The 17338-nt window shown below is 40.1% G+C and overlaps 1 protein-coding gene across 2 annotated transcripts in view; it reads left to right on the top strand.

Annotated features, from left to right (window-relative positions):
- Positions 1 to 373: 373 nt before the first annotated feature.
- Positions 374 to 17338, top strand: part of ttbk1a (tau tubulin kinase 1a) — a 73213-nt gene continuing 56248 nt past the window's right edge. The window contains exons 1-3 of one of the 2 annotated variants that reach the window (XM_017434986.2): positions 374 to 438; positions 13089 to 13247; positions 13909 to 14056. In XM_017434986.2, coding sequence (XP_017290475.1) covers positions 13140 to 13247; positions 13909 to 14056 — 256 coding nt within the window. In that variant the 5' untranslated portion in view covers positions 374 to 438; positions 13089 to 13139. Of the gene's footprint in view, positions 439 to 3736; positions 4020 to 13088; positions 13248 to 13908; positions 14057 to 17338 lie in introns of those variants that run through there. The other variant, XM_017434985.3, reaches the window with a different exon arrangement.

The raw sequence follows: 17338 nt of genomic DNA, 5'->3' as shown, positions 1-17338 counted from the left end.
CTTTTTTAGATTTTAGATTGATTTTTCCTAAATCCTTCATTGGGCTTGCTGATTTGCCTAAAACAGTTTTTGTAATCCTTGATAATGATGCAGTGGTAAATTGTCGTCTGTTATTCCAAAATTCAGGAAACAGCAACATAAAAAATGTGCTTTCATCGTAAGATGGCCTCTTACTGCCATGTTCTGCTGCTTTTATGTAACTTTAAAACCCAGAGGGCGACTGATGCTGTAACGTGCACAGCGTGCGTGCAGCTGCAGCTCCCGGTCAGCAGGGGGTGCTGTAGAGCTAGCGGCCTCAACATGGCGACACTTAAAAAAAAAAAAAAGTGAGCGTTTGTGCGCGTGCGCGGTGGCGTGTGGTGCTGATGCTGTAGAGATGGAGCAGAGGGAGTGGGACCTGCTCGGCTCCATGGCGCCCGGACGAAAATCAACATTCAGGTAAGACGAACAGGCAAGGAGACGAGACACGAGCGAAGCTGGGCGCGAGACACCAAAGCGGTATAAGACGTTGAAGAGCAAAAAGGCTGGACGTGTGTGTGTGTGTGAGAGAGAGAGAGAGAGAGAGAGAGGCCACAAGCTGGTTGTCGGATCGGTAGAAGCTTCAGAAAAAAGAATTCAACAGTGATTTATTCAGTTTTTGTTGAGAATGCGGCCTCAGCAGGTTCAGGTGGAGGAGGACATTTAACACGAAGTAATGATGCGTTCAGGCGCTTCTAACAGGGTGGGACTCGGCATGTTCTCATTCCTCACCCTCAGGGTCATTGTCACTGTCTTTAATACTGTTTTATAATATCGATCTATGTGTGAATAGATGTGGAGGGTAGTAGGGTTGTCTTCAGTGATGAAATATCTAAAGTCTTGTGCATTTAGTGAAAGTTTTAAAAAGTAAGTGAATTCTAAGAAAACATTATAAATCTGGTATCTTTGACCACTAAAGAAATGATTCATTATTAGGTATAAATATATTCAGTGAATATAAAAAAGTCGCCACCCCTGTGTTAAATTTCATGTTTTTGTGATGCTTAAAAGAAGCAGGGATAAATCATAAAACTTTTTCCATCTTTGGTGACACAAGTGTGCACACTTTTTAACTAATAATTTGTTTATCTGCATTCATTCTTCTTGGGAACACATCTGCAATCAATTAAAGTGACCCTGCTCAACCTGAAATGAAGTTTAGACGTTCTAGTACAATTTTCCTCTCACTTAGTCAGTTGCATCCGACAGCAAAACCCATAGCCCACTGAGAGCTCACAAAGCAATAAAAATACCTCATTTTGAAAGGTATCGGTCTGGATAACGTTACAGAACATTTTCCCAGTGCTGGATGTTCTAATAGAACACAGTAAAGACAGTCAGCAGGAGTTGGTGTAACAATAACGTCCCTTCAAAAACTGATGAAAAGACAAGACAGAAACTGGAGGCTTCAGAGAGGTCTACAGCAACATGGAAAGGGCTGCGGGAAGTTGCAACTGCGGCAAGTGCTGGCTGTGTTCTCCATATGTCTGGACTCCGAGGTGGGGAACCATTTTCTTATACAGACAAACGTCCATGCTCGGCTAGATATTGCAGAAAAATACACCAGTTTCTCAAAAGCCTGTAAAAAAAATGTGTTCTGGTCTGACTGACTCGAAGTTGAACTTTTGAGGCGCTACTCGGATCACCAGAAGAACACCACACGCAACAGTGGAACACGGTGGTGGCAGCATCATGCTGTGAGGTTGCTTTTCTTCAGTTGGAAGTGGGGTTTTAGTCAAGGTGGATGGAATGACACACAAATACCTGTTTGTTTTGGCCTAAAATCTTCAGCTGTCTGCTGGAAAACTGAAGATGAAGAAGAGTTTTATTTTGTAAAATGGCTCCGACACCAAGCATCCATCCAAATCAGCAAATCAAACCTTTAAGTCCTAGTCAGGGTATAATTTCTTTTCCTGAGACAGATTTCTTTTATTTATTGAAATTGTACAGGGTATATGTCAAAGTAAAGGTTTGAACATATTACAAAAGATTTATCACAGTCTCATTTTTTTGAGAGTATGGTGGGACTTAAATCCCCACATCTCTAGTGCCAAGACTCTGGTTCCAAAAATACAACATGGCAGCTTCTGTAAACCAAGTCCTGCTGACTTCAAGTCCAAACCTGAAAACACTTGTAGTCTGTAGTGTACAGTCGAGGCTAGAAAGACTGAAAAGGTACTCAACAAACCACAGAAGAAGAATGTGCTGCTTTTATGTTTTCAGTGGTCAATGTGTAACAAGCATACGGGCGTAAATACAAAGCCACAATAGTTCTGAGTTCATGGTGTTGGTCATAAAGAATAAATTATTTGTCATATTTACCCAGGAAGCTGAGTTCTATGTGTGCTTTTTACACTGTTGTTTGCATTTGTCTTACACTTTTAGTTTATGGTTGCTGTTTGATTTGAGGTTGAAGTAACAGATTAATTTTTCCCCCCTAGTGAGGTCAGTTTGTATTTTGATTTGATTTGAAGCAAGACCTGAGACATGGTTTGGTGGAGCACAGACTTTAGTGCTGGTTTACTCCAGAGGGAAGAAAATCTAAATGGTTTTATGATGATGCTGTATTGTTCTCTTGTTGTGATTGTGCTGATCTCCTCAGCTTCCACATTTTATTTTCTAAAACGGATTTATTTACAAACAAATGATATTTCAAAATATCAGTAGTAAATTATGGGAAACAAAGCAAAGTATTTCATTTAGCAGATTTATCATTTATATCACACTTAATAAACTGTAGTGTTCTGAGGGATTCTTTCTTTTTTTTCCCAATATTTCTAAATTTGTGAAATCTGAGTCAGCCTCTTTTTGCTATTTTAATTTTTTAGCTAATATTTTAAATTTTTATCTGGTGTTTAGTTTTAGTTACTTTTAGCTAGTGTTTTTCTACTTTTATTTTTTAGCTAATATTTCTCAACTTTTTAAACTTTTAGCTATTTTAATCTGGTGTTTTGTCACTTTTAGCTAGCATTTAGTTACTTTTAGCTTTTAGCTAGTGTTTTTTTTTTTACCTTTATCTTTGAACTAACCTTTGGCCACATTTTGCAACCTTTAGCATTTAGCTAACATTTTAAGCTGTTGTTTTGCTACTTTTAGCTAGCACTTTGCCTGCATTTTTCTATTTTTATTTTTTAGCTAATATTTCAGTGCTTTTTCAACTTTTAGCTAAGGGTTTGCTCTTTTAAGCTGGTGTTTTGCTACTTTTAGCTAACATTTAGTTATCTGCAGCTCAGTTTCAGTTTCATCAGCAAACTTCAGCAAAGTCAGTCAGCAATCAGCATTCTCACTCCGTCTTTACAGAAAATACATTTGGTCTAGTTTAGTTTGTGACCGACAGCCATTTGATGGCTACATTTAATCCACTTGGCTAATTTGGGCGCTGGGGGTTTTATTTTGAAAGAGCCGGCCGGATGTTGTGGTTGTTGTTGGTGACGGTGCCCTGACGCTGGTGGAGGCAGAGCTGCAGTGCGGACAAACAGGCTGGAGCCGGACACCCTGACGGCCACAGACCACCCCTGACAGAACCGGGTCAGCCTCAGCCGGGTCTCTGTATCTGGTTTTTCCATCCCTTCGTCTCTCGGTTCCGGTCCAGCAGGAGGGAGGAAGGACCATCCCGCATCGTCCTCCTCTTCCTCCTCCTCCTCCACATCACCTGCAGCATCAACTGCAGCATCCGGAGGAAGACCCGCACCGAGTCAGCAGCGGGGCTGTACTGAGCCCTCCCGGACCCCGACGACACATTTGGTTTTTGTTTCTTCGCGGACTTGGTTTGTTCCGGACCAGCAGCGGGTCTGCTCCGAGGACGGGCCCGGTCTCGTTCAGTCCTGTCGGGGACTGTGGGAGGAGAAATAAATGGTGATTTAGTCCTGTGGGAGTCTGAGGCCCAGACCCCGACCCCCCTCAGAGGAACGGTGGGTTTTCTGGACCAGAACGTTTTGTGCCGCAGTAAAATCCCAGATGAAGATTCCCAAAAGGCGGAAAAGGAGCGGACGGTGCGCCAGGTAGGCCTGATCCGAACCAGCTGTGGGTCGGGCTGCGTGCGTGCGTGCGTGTGTGTGTGTGTGTGTGTGTTAGGCCAAACGATGAGGATTTATTGATCCGAATCAGAGACGTGTAATCAGAATGGGACCTGGGATCTTTCAGACCGGGATGCTGATCGTGTAACTGTGATGCTCTTTAGCTCCTAGCGCGGGTCAGTCCGGGCCAGATTTATTGATTAGCAGGATGTGATGGTGCGCATGCGCACAGAGGACCCATGACTGTGCACTGCAGAGAGGAAAGATTGAATAGGAGTGATGCAGGGGATGGTGGGGGTTTAAACCTGGACCACAGGCTTCCTGTCTTCTCCATGTGTGTTCTCTGCTCATTTAGCGTCAATATTAGTTTTTATTGTGCAATAATAGGCGTTGTAATACTCTGTTGACTCAGTTTAGCTCTTCTCATTTGTTTTTACCGTTTTTTGTTTGAACAAATTTAGTAAATAAGATTTTACTTTTTGTTAATTTACTGTGTATTTGTATTTTTAAAGAATATTTTTCACAATTTTTTTATTTTCTGTATTTGTTATTGTTTAATTGCGAATTAGCTCTTATTTTTAATAGATTAATTAATGTTTTACATCCTTTATGACATAACTGTACTCATTTTCCTAATTGAATTCTTACTGTGATTGTATCTAGAAAATTGCAAAATACAATATGTCTTTACAAAGACAAGCCCAGTTATTAAAGTGCAGTGTGTAGTCTGCAGTATGACCTTCATTTAATATGTTTAAACTTGTAACGTTAGTTTTTTTTTGTCTTTTTTTTGCTTGTTTATTTACCCTGTCATGTGACTTTTTAAAACCTCTGATCATGGTTATTCAGGGACACACCACTGTCTGGTCACTGAGTTCTCAGATTATAAACTGTACTGCTGTTCTCCTTTTCCATATAATGTCAGATTCACCAACAAATTACAAGTTCCGTTAAATTATTATGAGCAAAAACATTTAGCAAACCAAAGGTGGAGCACATCAACACTGTCAGCATTTTGTCACATCTGTTTATCTGAGTTCTTGTGTACACTATTCTGTATTTTCATTATTGAGATTTTTTAGCAGTGTTTCCACCTCTTGTCCACACTGAGTTTTTAATAAGAAGAACCATGTGGACTTGAGATACAGAGCTTTTTAGGAGTGCTGACATAGCAGATGTGCACACATGCCCATTACCACTTTGCGCGACAGAAACCAAAACAACAATGAAGCCATTTTTACTGTTTTTTTCTCCTGCATTTGTCTTGCTTCTTCCTGATCCATTAAACGTTGATCTTGTGGTGAAAAAGTTAATAATCAGGAAGAAAATACAAACTACGTCAAAGGAAACAAAGGGTTTGGCCGAGCTAGAAATGTTCTTTCTATGAATTTTTGTTAATGTGGACATTCTCGCCACCTGAGATGTACCCTGTTATACTTCAAAGGCTGGTTCATGTTTTCTAGAAACACATGGAAGAATTTGAGATGTTGATTTTGGCTCCAAAACGTTTAGTTCTCAACCCTCTCGAGCATCTATTGATTGTGCTAGACTCACAGAGGTGTCACATTGCAACTTCCAGGACAATAGCGTCCAACTCAGGTCCTCAAGAAACACTGTCCTGCATGTTTTTGTTGGTTTTCTGCTGTGACACACCTGATTTGAATGACTGATTGATTAACAGGCCTCTGCTGAAGAGCAGGGAAACAACTAAAACATGCAGGATAGTGGCCTTCCAGGACCAGGATTGGACACCACTGTTCTAGGACCTAGGCTTAGTTTATAGTTGTCCTCTGTGAGAGTATTATCAGTTGTGTGCAACAAAGCAGACATCAAGTCACCTTGTACACTGAGTGTTTTGTTATTGTTTCAGCTAGCTGAGCAACTCACAATTTCATTAACTCCTCATCACTGTAAAACTGAAAGAGGACAAGCAAGAGTCTGCAAGCAGCTTGCGTTTGATGAGCATCTAGACAACTGAAAGACATTCAGATAGAGAGGATAAATTTATTGCAAATATTACAAAGAACCCATATTAAAACTCAATTTAAATTAAGTATGCAATGAGTGTTGTGCATCTTTCATCAGTATAAATGTCACAAGAACAGTCATTGTTATAATTTACTAGTGGTATGACCAATTTGATGATTATAATGTGATCTATAATTTGCTCCCGACATCTTGGCACCAACCCTCACAGAAGTCGTTCAGAAGTCCATCCTTCAATGGGTCATGGTGGTCATGGCAGTAAAAGGAGAACATGTTCAATATCAGAATGTCATCGCCGAGTGCTGAATTACTTCTGTAGTTAGAATTAGTAATTTAGGTGGACATGAAAATATGTGATCGCTTATTGGTTTAGTAAAAACAAAACAATAATAAAAAAATTTCAAATCAGGAATAGTTGCCAAAACTAAGGTACTCTATTTATTTATGTGAAAAATGTTGTTTTTTTAATGTATGTATAAGTAAACTAATATAACCACAAATATTTATATAAAATGTTGTGAATATGAATGCATATCTTTATAGTCTTTGCACTGGCAGTACAATGAAATTAAGTGTGCGTACAGTATGTGTCAAAAACAACCATAATACCATCTCTGTAACAAAGACTCAAAGTCCTTGTGGCTGTCAGTACTCATCACAAAACAAATACTGTGCTGCAGTCACAGTATCCTGGTGAATCTGGTATTACATGGAAATGCTAAAGGAACACAGTTCTTGTTCGATTATTGCTACACACTATATGTGCTGTCTGAGGATTTAATGGTGTAAATATAATGTATGAAGTCCTCTCCCTCCTTGTTTTGCCCCTTCGATGACAACAGGGCAGGCGGCAGTCAGCCGTCACTGTCCTTTCTCTCCTCCACTGATGGTTAACTGTGCCCTCTGTTTTGGCTTGTAGGCTGACACAAGAAAAGGAAGGGTTTTGTCCCACTCAGGATTTGTTGTAAAGCATCAGATTTTCCAGGAGCTCAGAAATATGGTGAGCTCTGAGTGACTTCATGAAATCAAAACTGGAATGATGTAAAACTAGCTACTGGCAGAACATTCCACCCTCTTCTACCTAGTAATAAGTTAGTGGCCATGTAGATGAAGAAGAAAAGAAGACGACAAGGATGAGGTTTGATAGTACAGGAAGTGTTGGCCAGGATGTTTCACTTCAATCGGCTGCTGAGACACTGTCACAGTTCAGAAGTTTCTGCTGCTGGACAACACAGTTTCCTTTTTTGTTTGACACATCAGTGCTGAATGTAACTGTATAAAATTACAAGATTTATAAACATACTACGCTGTGCATTAAAGAGGATACTCTAAGTAATGCAAAATGGTGCCATTTGATCGTAGCCAGAAAAAAACAATCAAAACATAAAATATGAAACATATGCTAGTTTCTGAAACAACATGCACAAATGTGGATAACATACAGCAATATACAGTATTTTACTGTAATTTATAATATAGTATGTCTTTCAGTGTCCTTAATATTATTCCAAACACATTGTCCTAATACACATTAGTTTCATTTTTAATTGCACCTTTCATAATGTTACAGTTTGGTCCCCGTTATTGTATAATATGTAATACTACACATCTGCAGTAAATACTGTAACTTCATTCTTTCCTGTAGTAGATGTGATACTACAGCTCCATGTCAATTTGTACTTCTGCCAAATCATACCTCTGCACCTTTGGTGATTTCTTACCCAAACATTGGATACAAAAAGAAGATATCTGCCTCAGGTCTTTTTGTACCTGCCTCAGCCTATCCACTTAACTTTTGAGTCAGCCAAATTTAGGATGGCCACCCAGCTAAATAACATCAGAAAACACAAAAAATACCCTTGACTTAATCAGTTTTGCAGACATTTGGCTAAAATTTATATCATAAATGGTTAATTTAACATCTAGTGTAGTGTGGAACAAGTTTAAGAGCATAAGAGACAAACATGAGCCTCAATATCATGACTCTCAAAGAGCATCTTCGACTTGCATACTGAGAACTGACCATAATATTCTCCCTGTTACACAGAATCTATTGAAAGGACAAGAGAAATCAGCAAGCTTCTTTTGGGGCTTTGTGCTCCTGATAACGTAACCTTTGAAACTATAGCACAAAAAGCTGCTGAGAGCTTAGGGCTTAAAATAAGCCTTAAGATTGCTCCACATCATGGTAGAAGTCTGTGGTATGCAAGGTCGACGGAGTGCTGGGATGACATGAGCCAGGGTCGACCAGGGGGGCTTGGACCCCGATGATAACTGATCACAGTCATTATTATTCTTATTATTCTTATGGTTAATCCTGGACATTTAAGGTTGTTGTTTTCCAGATGTTTCCTGAATAACCCTGAATCTCAAGACAAAAGATATTTAAAGATGTACATCTATTCAAATCAGGCTTAAACATCCTAAAATTGTGACTTTTTAATGTTTACCTAAAAACATGATGTTGCTGTCTGAGTATTTACGCACTGTTATTGAATGTTTGCAGGAAATTGAGAAGTTTCTCTTTTTGCTGCAGGAGGAGAAAGGGTCTTTATTCAGCTAAACAAAATATATTACAAATTAATACATCATCATATCTATTTCCATCCATCCATCCATCTCCTGTGTATTTTACACACTACAACTTAGCCAATACGTGCATGTACAGGGCAAGCAATTATCACAGTGTATAAGCACTTACTGGTTTAACAAGCATTTATTTGTCCTAAATATTTTTTACAAAGATATATAGTATATATAATAATGTTGACTATGAAATAAAGCACAGCTTGATCCTTTGCAGGGCTGTGTGAAGCAGATGCTTTTAATGATACATTCTTACAGGGTTTTACGCATGCAGGGCTACGTACATATGGTAAGAGCATGGGTATGAAATGTACCCTATTAGGATGAAACCTCAACCGCTTGGTATAAAATGGGAGAATGATTTGGCTGAAGTACAATTGACCAGCACAATTCATTATAGTGTATAGTGTAGTTATACAAATGTTATTCAATAATTACTTAACTACACTTAGCCAACTAGTGTTTTAAGCTATTCTGTATGACAAAAAAATTGTACTGTGTTTGAGATCAAGATAGGACAAAATGTCCTGGTCCCTTTTGGTGTGAAACAATAGTCTATACGCTGGTGCCAAAAGCAAATCAACCTTTCATTTAATAATAAAGGCGCTCTGATAGATTTCCCAAATACAGTTGTTATTAGTTCATTGTTCCACGTAATAGGGCTAAACACAAACATGAGGAAGACTGGAGCAGAAGTTAAACAGCCAAAGAAGAAACAGCACACTGGCCAGTGACCAAAAGTTCCTCCTATGAGAGTCTAAAAAGCCTCAGAGCTTTAACTTTTCACAGAAATGTTGTCTTTAAGACTCCCTTTCACACTGGATGCTGATTCCACTACAAAGTAAAAAATAAGCCAGAAAGTAGAAAGTGTACGGTCTTGGCGAGGTCTTTAGTGGTGCATTAAGAATGGAGTGGGCTCTACATTATGGATGAGTGTGATAGGTCATCATAGGTGGTCATAGGTTGTGGAGGATTTTGAGCACACAAAAGTTTTGTAGTGATGGGGGTTTGTTATTGTGGTGACAATAAGAGCTGCACAATATTAGAAGAACTTGGCAATGTTCAGTAATGCTGTTTAATATTGTTGCAATATACCCACATTTTCCTCACTCCTCATGTTCTCTTCTGCCATCACCATCATCTAAAGCAGGTGTGGGCACCAAGGCCAGTCAGAGTCTGTTGGATTGACCAAATATAGTATATTAGCATGGAAAACATGAATGCATAAAACATGAAGTATAATGGTCTATGATTTATTGCAGTCCAAGCAGTTCTTTGTGATATTGAAATTGTGCTCACTAATATCAATATATGACAATAATGTTTTTGATATATTGTGCAGCCCAAGGGGAAATGTATCAGGGTTACTGACTAGAACAAGGGGGCAGCAGAGGCAGACTTTGGCAAGACTGGTCACTCAGCCCTCATGTCTAGGCTCTGACCCTGTCATGCATACATGTTGCGGTGGTGTCGTACTAGCGTGACGCGATCTTCTAGCCTATAGTTGCATCCTGGCGCAGTCTTATGCTCTCGACACACGTGGAGCAACATCGCTCCCTCTCAGTTCATTTCCTATGGAACTTGTACGATGAAGCGACAATTGCTTGCCCTCCTCATACCAGTGACCGACGAAATTCGTGCTTGTGAAATTTCAAGCTCATACACTTAGACGTGCACGTGCGGGCAGGCGACGCAACAAAATAGAGTTGAAAATGTTCAACTTTTGTCGCTGTCGCATGGCACTAAAACCAATCAGCAAGGGTTTCATTGACTGACCAATGAGCGGAGAGTATGCTGCAGCCTGCAACCGCTTTCAATATGGAGGAAAGCATCATTTTAGCTGTTTGACTCTCCTTTATCATATGACATTTTACGCAGTGATTATAGAGATACACACGATGACACAGACTGCTCTGAAAATGTCAAAATTCCTTCAATTTCATAACCAATCAAATTTCTTGGAGACAAGTTGCGAGATTCCTTTTCGCAAAGCTGCCATCACTATCGCGTCCCGTGTGTTGGGTTTTACCCCAGTGGTGACGAGGGCCATTAGTCGCTGTCATTTGTCGCCCTACGTGTGTCCAGCCCGTCGTAGAGTTGTGTCAGGACGAGGCCCAGGGTGTTGTGTTATTGTGAATATATTTAGTAGTACCATTGTGGGCATGTGCTCCTGATGTATAGAGCAAGATGAGGGTCCATAAGAGCATTTTAAAGATGTGAAAAATAGCAAGAAAACATATTTGTGGAGTACTAAGAGCAGCATTGTGATTGTTTTCACAATGAAGGAGATTTGTCAAATTTGGCTCGATCCAGCCATTTACTAATAGGTCATCCAGGATGTGGGATTGTCATCCAGTGGGAAGGAGCCTTAGATAGATATTATGGTTCATCATTTTATTGTAGTTCAGCAACTTTATAGTTTATCCAAAATCACTGTATTTGAGTTTGTCAATATTGTGAATATTTATCGCTATGTGAGAAACTTTAATTTTCCTTGGACAGCTCTAATTGGCTGATTAGTTACTGATGTGTTTACTGTTTTGTAAGAGTGTTGCTGTGCATTCAGTGGAACTGTGTGGTCCTGTCCTCTGCAGTGACTGATGTCTCAGCAGCATATTGAGTCCTGCAGCAGATTTCACTACATCTCCAGTGTTGCAGTGATTCCCAGCTGGACGATGACAATGCTGCTGCTAGCGTGAGCTGTATCACTGAAGATGCAGAGAAGCCTCCTCCCTTCCTACGCAGTCTGTCCAGTCCTCTTTGAGGGCTGGTCTGACCGGAAATACAGAGGACATGCTCCATTTTTATCTGCAGTCCGCCTGAGCTCTGCATGCACTAATGATAGCCCGTGGCATTGCATGCAGAACAGCATGGTTTGGGGACTGACATGCATCATTTTGAACTTTAAATTTCCCCCATGAATCCACTGAAAACTGATAACCATTCATGGCAGATATGTTGTATCTGAGAAGAGTAAATGCCAGAGTTCAGTTCAGGCTGACTGACTGAAGAACAGTAAAGTAATGTTATATATCAACAAATTTTATACAGCTGCTGTAAGATAGATGCGGTACATATGATGTTAGTATTTCAGTATTTAATAGATCAACCACACTAAAAAGTCACTGCTATTAATGAACAATGTTTATGTTTGTCTAGCTCAGAATGACCACATCTGCTGGTATTTTATTATTTTGCAGTTTCCATTGGAACCAGTTTCAGACAACCCCACTCATATTTTTGGGAGTACCAAAGTTTTATTTGCCCAGTTGAACACCTTTCACAGTAACAACAGGCTGTCTTGCTGTGATAAAATTTCTCAAACTGTTCTCTTTGTCTTCATAATCTTCCATTTGTAGAATATTTACAAATGTGATGCCAGCTTGTCATGTTTTACAGTTTTAGTATAAAATATTGTAGTTTATTACCCAGCCCTTATCATTGATGAGGTAATTTATTTATAAATTGGGGCACGAGTCAATGTCATCCCTGCTGAGGACTCAATCTTCAGATTAATACTGTCCTCCTGCTTAATCGGTTGATGTGAAGACAGCAGTTGGCTAGCTTAATTTAGTCTAAACAATGAAAATTCAGGGAATCTTCCAAGATAAATTCATTTATATGTTGGAAAATTCACTCCTGTAGCTCATAAAATGTAAGCTATAGTTTAATGTAAGATATAGTTTAATATTTTAACTTAAAAAAATACTTTTGTAGGTCACATAAAGGGGTTTGTTATGGTTTGTTTCTTACCCAGAAACAGAAACATCCTACTGTCTTTCAGGGTAACTTTTCTTCAGCAAGTACAACTCCTAACCATTGAACACATTGCTGTACTATCATGTGAACCATATCAGTGTATGCAGATAGATGTAGTTATTTTTGATTGATCCAGGTTAGACTTTATGCTAAGCTTGATTAATGGTTTTGAGATTTGAGAGTTAATACAAATTCTTCTCAGCAAAAAAGTGGAAAAGCACAAGATATAATTTCCCTCAGATGTGCCCACAATTTTAGCCACTTGTTTTAAACCCCATCAGACCTCGACTGAATCCCGTCCCTTTGCCATGCTGGTGGTTGTTAGTTTAGTTTAGTCTTTAAGGATTCGCTCCAGTTGATCGCTGTCAGGCCGCCGCAGCCTGCGGCTTCAGTCAGGATGAGAGCACATTGTCCAGCTGCTTCCTCTGCAGAAATGATATTTGCTCAAGTTACTGCAAATACCATCATACACCCTTCCCCCTACACAATGCCAGTTGCAACCCTCCTACCAGCCTGTAGCCTGATCCAGCTGAAGAATGGCTTCTAATGGCAGTCAGCCATTATCTAATGCCTGTTGTTATTCTGGACTGCTATAATTTTTTTTTCCAGCAGAGAGTTCTACATAAACTTGGATTGTAGTACCAAGATGATAAAATGTTCTGTCTTACTTTTCTGTTCATCCTTTCTCACTTCCTTTCCTCACCTGCTCCCTCACCCTCTCAGATAAATGGCTCTTTTAAGCTTGGAGCTGCTCGTGTTCTGTCTAGCTGGCAGATGCAGTGCCTAGTCCCCGGCCACCAGGACAACGGCAACATGAACGGGACGTCTGAGCAGGCCGACATCCTGCCGCCAAACTGCATGGTCAAAGACCGATGGAAAGTGGTGAGGCACAAAACCCCTCTGTCAATTCACTGTCTACAGAGACACTGTGTAAAATCAAATCAATTTGACTGCTTTTATCTTATTAACTATTTATTTATTTATTTTTACATGTACAAAATAATTAAAAAAAATAATAATAAAAATATATATGTGTGTGTTCTAGGACATACAAATGATCACTACAAATGAATAAACACTCATAACATATTAAACTGTGACTTTTTATACTAGAAAAATGAAGCCAAAGGATTGAACGGTGTGTGAAGTGATTATATTTTCTTCTCATCATTTTAGAGGAATTTAGGAATATGTCAAGGAAGAGTTTGGCCCTGTTGGATGAACGAAAAAATAACAGGAAGAGTAAATATTGGGAAAGGTTGAAGAAGCAGGTTATCACCATAGTTTAAAAAATCTATTTGGAATTAGATAAGTAAAAAATAAAGGTCAAATTTTAAAATAAGTATTGCACTGAATATTTTATCCATTAAAAACTAATAAATATAAATAAAGAAAATTTATAATATAGTTTAAATTCATGAATGTATTAATTCTAGAAAAAAGACAAATCAGCTGTGGGGATTTTCTGTGTGCTTATTGGCATTATTGTTTTTCTCTTTTTACACCGAGGTAACTTTGTGATTTCCTATATTCTGTTTCCTAGCTGAAGAAGATTGGTGGGGGTGGGTTTGGGGAGATTTATGAGGCCTTGGACCTGCTAACACGGGAGAATGTGGCGTTGAAAGTGGAGTCAGCCCAGCAGCCCAAGCAGGTGCTGAAGATGGAGGTGGCAGTACTTAAGAAGCTGCAGGGTGAGAGATGCTGTCCCATGTTTACATATGCTCTGAAAAATTTAAGTATTTATCAGTGGAAACAGAAATCCTCCCTCTTCAAACTAAAACCATTCCATTTCCAATGAAAAACATTCAACTTTGAACCTATAAGTGTAGTTTCTACAGCTGAACTTACAGTTATCACGTCATCAGTGTCTTTATCTCATTTATAATGGAAGAAAAATGGAAATGCTCTGTAAACAAAACACATTTCACTTACAGTTTGTTTTTTTGGTAAATCTGTAAACATTCTTGAATATCTGTATAATTTGTACATCCATCACTTAGTTGTTTGAGTACATTAGTGAACATCATCAGAGCTTATTGATCAGCGGAACAAGACATAACAAGTTCTACATCCTGTTGCATTTAAAAAAGCCACTTAGTGCAGAGTCAGAATGTGTTAAAGGAGTTACTGAAGCAGATTTTATGCTCCAACATTCGTTTTGCTGTCCTCTCGTCCCTGTGTGATGTACTGTGTATGTCGTCATTCATACCAACCTGCAATGGATCCTCTGTGGTTGACCATGTGCAGCCCAACTTACTGCTACTACATGCCAGTCCATGTGCCGTAGTAAAGGGCTTATTCAAAGGCCATGACAAAAGGCTTGTTCTCAAAACACTTTAATCTGGGAGTTAGAGGCTTTCTGGCTGCCTTGGTTTGATTTCTGAATGGACCAAAGTAGTGAGGAGGGTTTGAAGTCAACCCACTCCTGATACCTCTTTGTGCTGTGTTGTGCGCTAGTAACAGAGCTGAAACAGTCGACCTGAAAATGTAAGCCAGCGACGCGGCTCAATGACATGCTCTGTTCGACCACCCGGTAACCAAGGTAAAATCGATGATGACGCACAGCAACTTTAGTTTGAAAAATTAGTTAACCACAAAGAGAATCATTAAACTGAAGTAATTTCGTCATGTTTTGAAAACTATACGAGGAAGACATTTGATAAACATTTAATGCGCTCCTTTATCAACGCAGCCAAGTTCTGCTCCACGCCTCTTTTGCTTCCATGATTTTTATTCATTTCTGAAAGCTCATGTCTGTTCCGGACGTGGCTGCCTCCATTGGTGATTTATGAATGATTCAAGGCAGCGTGAAGATGGACTGATCTATGTGGTCATTTTGTGGAGCTGCTTTGTGAAAGAGGCTACAGAAACGACAGCCATCGAAGACTACATGTTCCACTGTGAGCAGAATAATGAAAATAACAAGAGTGCTAGTTTTGAAGGTATACTGAAGAGATTTGCTGATTTCTTATTAACGCAAATACATATATACAAAAAATGCATAAAATATCTGCTTTTTTATTTCAAATGGACTCTTAGCAATCAAGCACATTATCACCACCCACTGGTTAGATCCTTGACTTGAATACTGTGATATAGCTGACTTATCTACAGGTCTGTTAAGCCCCCTAACTATTAAGCAATGGCCCCACCACAGCGTAAAAAAAATCAGCCAGAACATGGATGGTCTTTACAGGGTCTCGATTAGGTCTTCAGGGGCCTTTTAGGAACACAGTGGTGTTACGTTATAGACCGTTATAGGTCAGCAATGGTTTTGAGCATGCACCAGTATAGTCTTGGTGTTAAGTATGTGAAGCAGGACTGGACACACAGGCCTCATGCCTGGGCTATGATAATGGCCGTGGTCATGGAAACAACTTAGTGCAGTCACGTTAACAGTGATATTAACAATGTGCTGGTTCGCTTAGCCTGTCCTGACAGGCTGAGAGTCATGTCAGGATGGGTGCATAAACTGTGGTGAGGTCACAGAAGTACCGAGGTACATTGCATTCACCAAAGAAAAAAGAAATAGGCACCTTATCTCATAATTACGAGATCCTGATCTTGTAATTTGGAGAAAAGCTAAGGGCCGTCATCGCTGACCTAAGCCCTACACTACAGGAAAACAATTCCTGCGTTGTCGGATTTGATATGCTTTTATTTCCTCTTAGATATGAGTATGGAAGTGAAATTTCCTTTCATCATCATTTTCCACACTGTTTCTCTTTGTGGTAAAGTTTGTTATTAGTGAAAAAAAACGCTGTCATGCTGTCTTTTCCCACATCTGTGGTGCTGAAAACGCACCAGCTACTTTTCTAATTTAATTTTACAACATTGCGAAGGTGAGGGAGAACCAGGAGACTTAACACTACAACGGTCACCAGTGGTCGTTTTGACCACTGCATTTAAACCTCAATTCTCCTTGCAAGCTTGTAACTATGATAAAACTTTAATTAGCTAAACATGTTAGACAATAACAAAACAACAGATTTTAAAATTTAATTATGCTGTCATGAAGCGTGGAGACAGAGGTGAACCCAGAACGCAGACTCAGAGCTGAAGAAACTAATTTATTAACTAAAGAAAACCATCAAAACAAAAGGGCTGATGTGGCAGCAAAACTAACAAAGACTAAATCCAAAAAAACGAGAGAACAGGGCATGGCAAGGAGCAAGACACAAGGAGACCAAAACGGAATGATCCAGTGGTGTATGGAAGAAACGGACAGGTTTTTATAATCAGGAGGTGATTGGAAAGTGGACACAGGTGAAGCAATTAACCAGACTAGAGACAGGTGTAGATGGGCGTGGCAGGAAGGCAAAAGAGTGACTGGGGAGGAGTGAATAGTGACAGCAAACATAAACAGGAAAAACTAAACTGAAACAATAACACAAACCGAAACAAGACAATAATCAAAACAACAAACTGAAATCACCAAACCATGACAAAGCCCCCCCTTAAGGGGACGGCTCCAGAAGTCCCCTAAAAAAAAACAAAAAAAAAACACAATACCTGACTCGGGAGGGTGGAGGGGGTAAAACAAAACATAGGATGGAGGGTAAAAAACAAAAAACCGACTGGGCAAAAGGACCAGGGTAACCAAAATAAACTCAAAATACCGGTGGAAACACCGGACATGGCCTAACGCCAAACAAGAGTTCTGGCGGGCGGCCCGAGCGCCGTCCGCGGCGAGGCAAGAGTTCCGGCGGCGGTTTAAGCGCCATCTGCTGCATAAAGCAGGAGTTCAGGGGTGCGGCTCATTCGCAGCTTGGGCGCAGCAGGCGAGGACCAAGCTGGCGTAGACGTGGACCAAGCTGGCGTAGACGTGGACCAAGCAGGCGTAGGTCGGATAGAGTGAGGCGTCGACCCTCGGCGTGGCTGTGCAGAGCGAGGCGTCGACCCTCGGCGTGGCTGTGCAGAGCGAGGCGTCGACCCTCGGCGTGGCTGAGCAGAGCGAGGCGTCGACCCTCGGC

Source organism: Kryptolebias marmoratus, linkage group LG3, assembly GCF_001649575.2.
Source record: "Kryptolebias marmoratus isolate JLee-2015 linkage group LG3, ASM164957v2, whole genome shotgun sequence".
Lineage (NCBI taxonomy): Eukaryota > Metazoa > Chordata > Actinopteri > Cyprinodontiformes > Rivulidae > Kryptolebias > Kryptolebias marmoratus.
The sequence above is the reverse complement of the archived record's forward strand: the minus strand, read 5'-3'. Positions and strand labels throughout refer to the sequence as shown.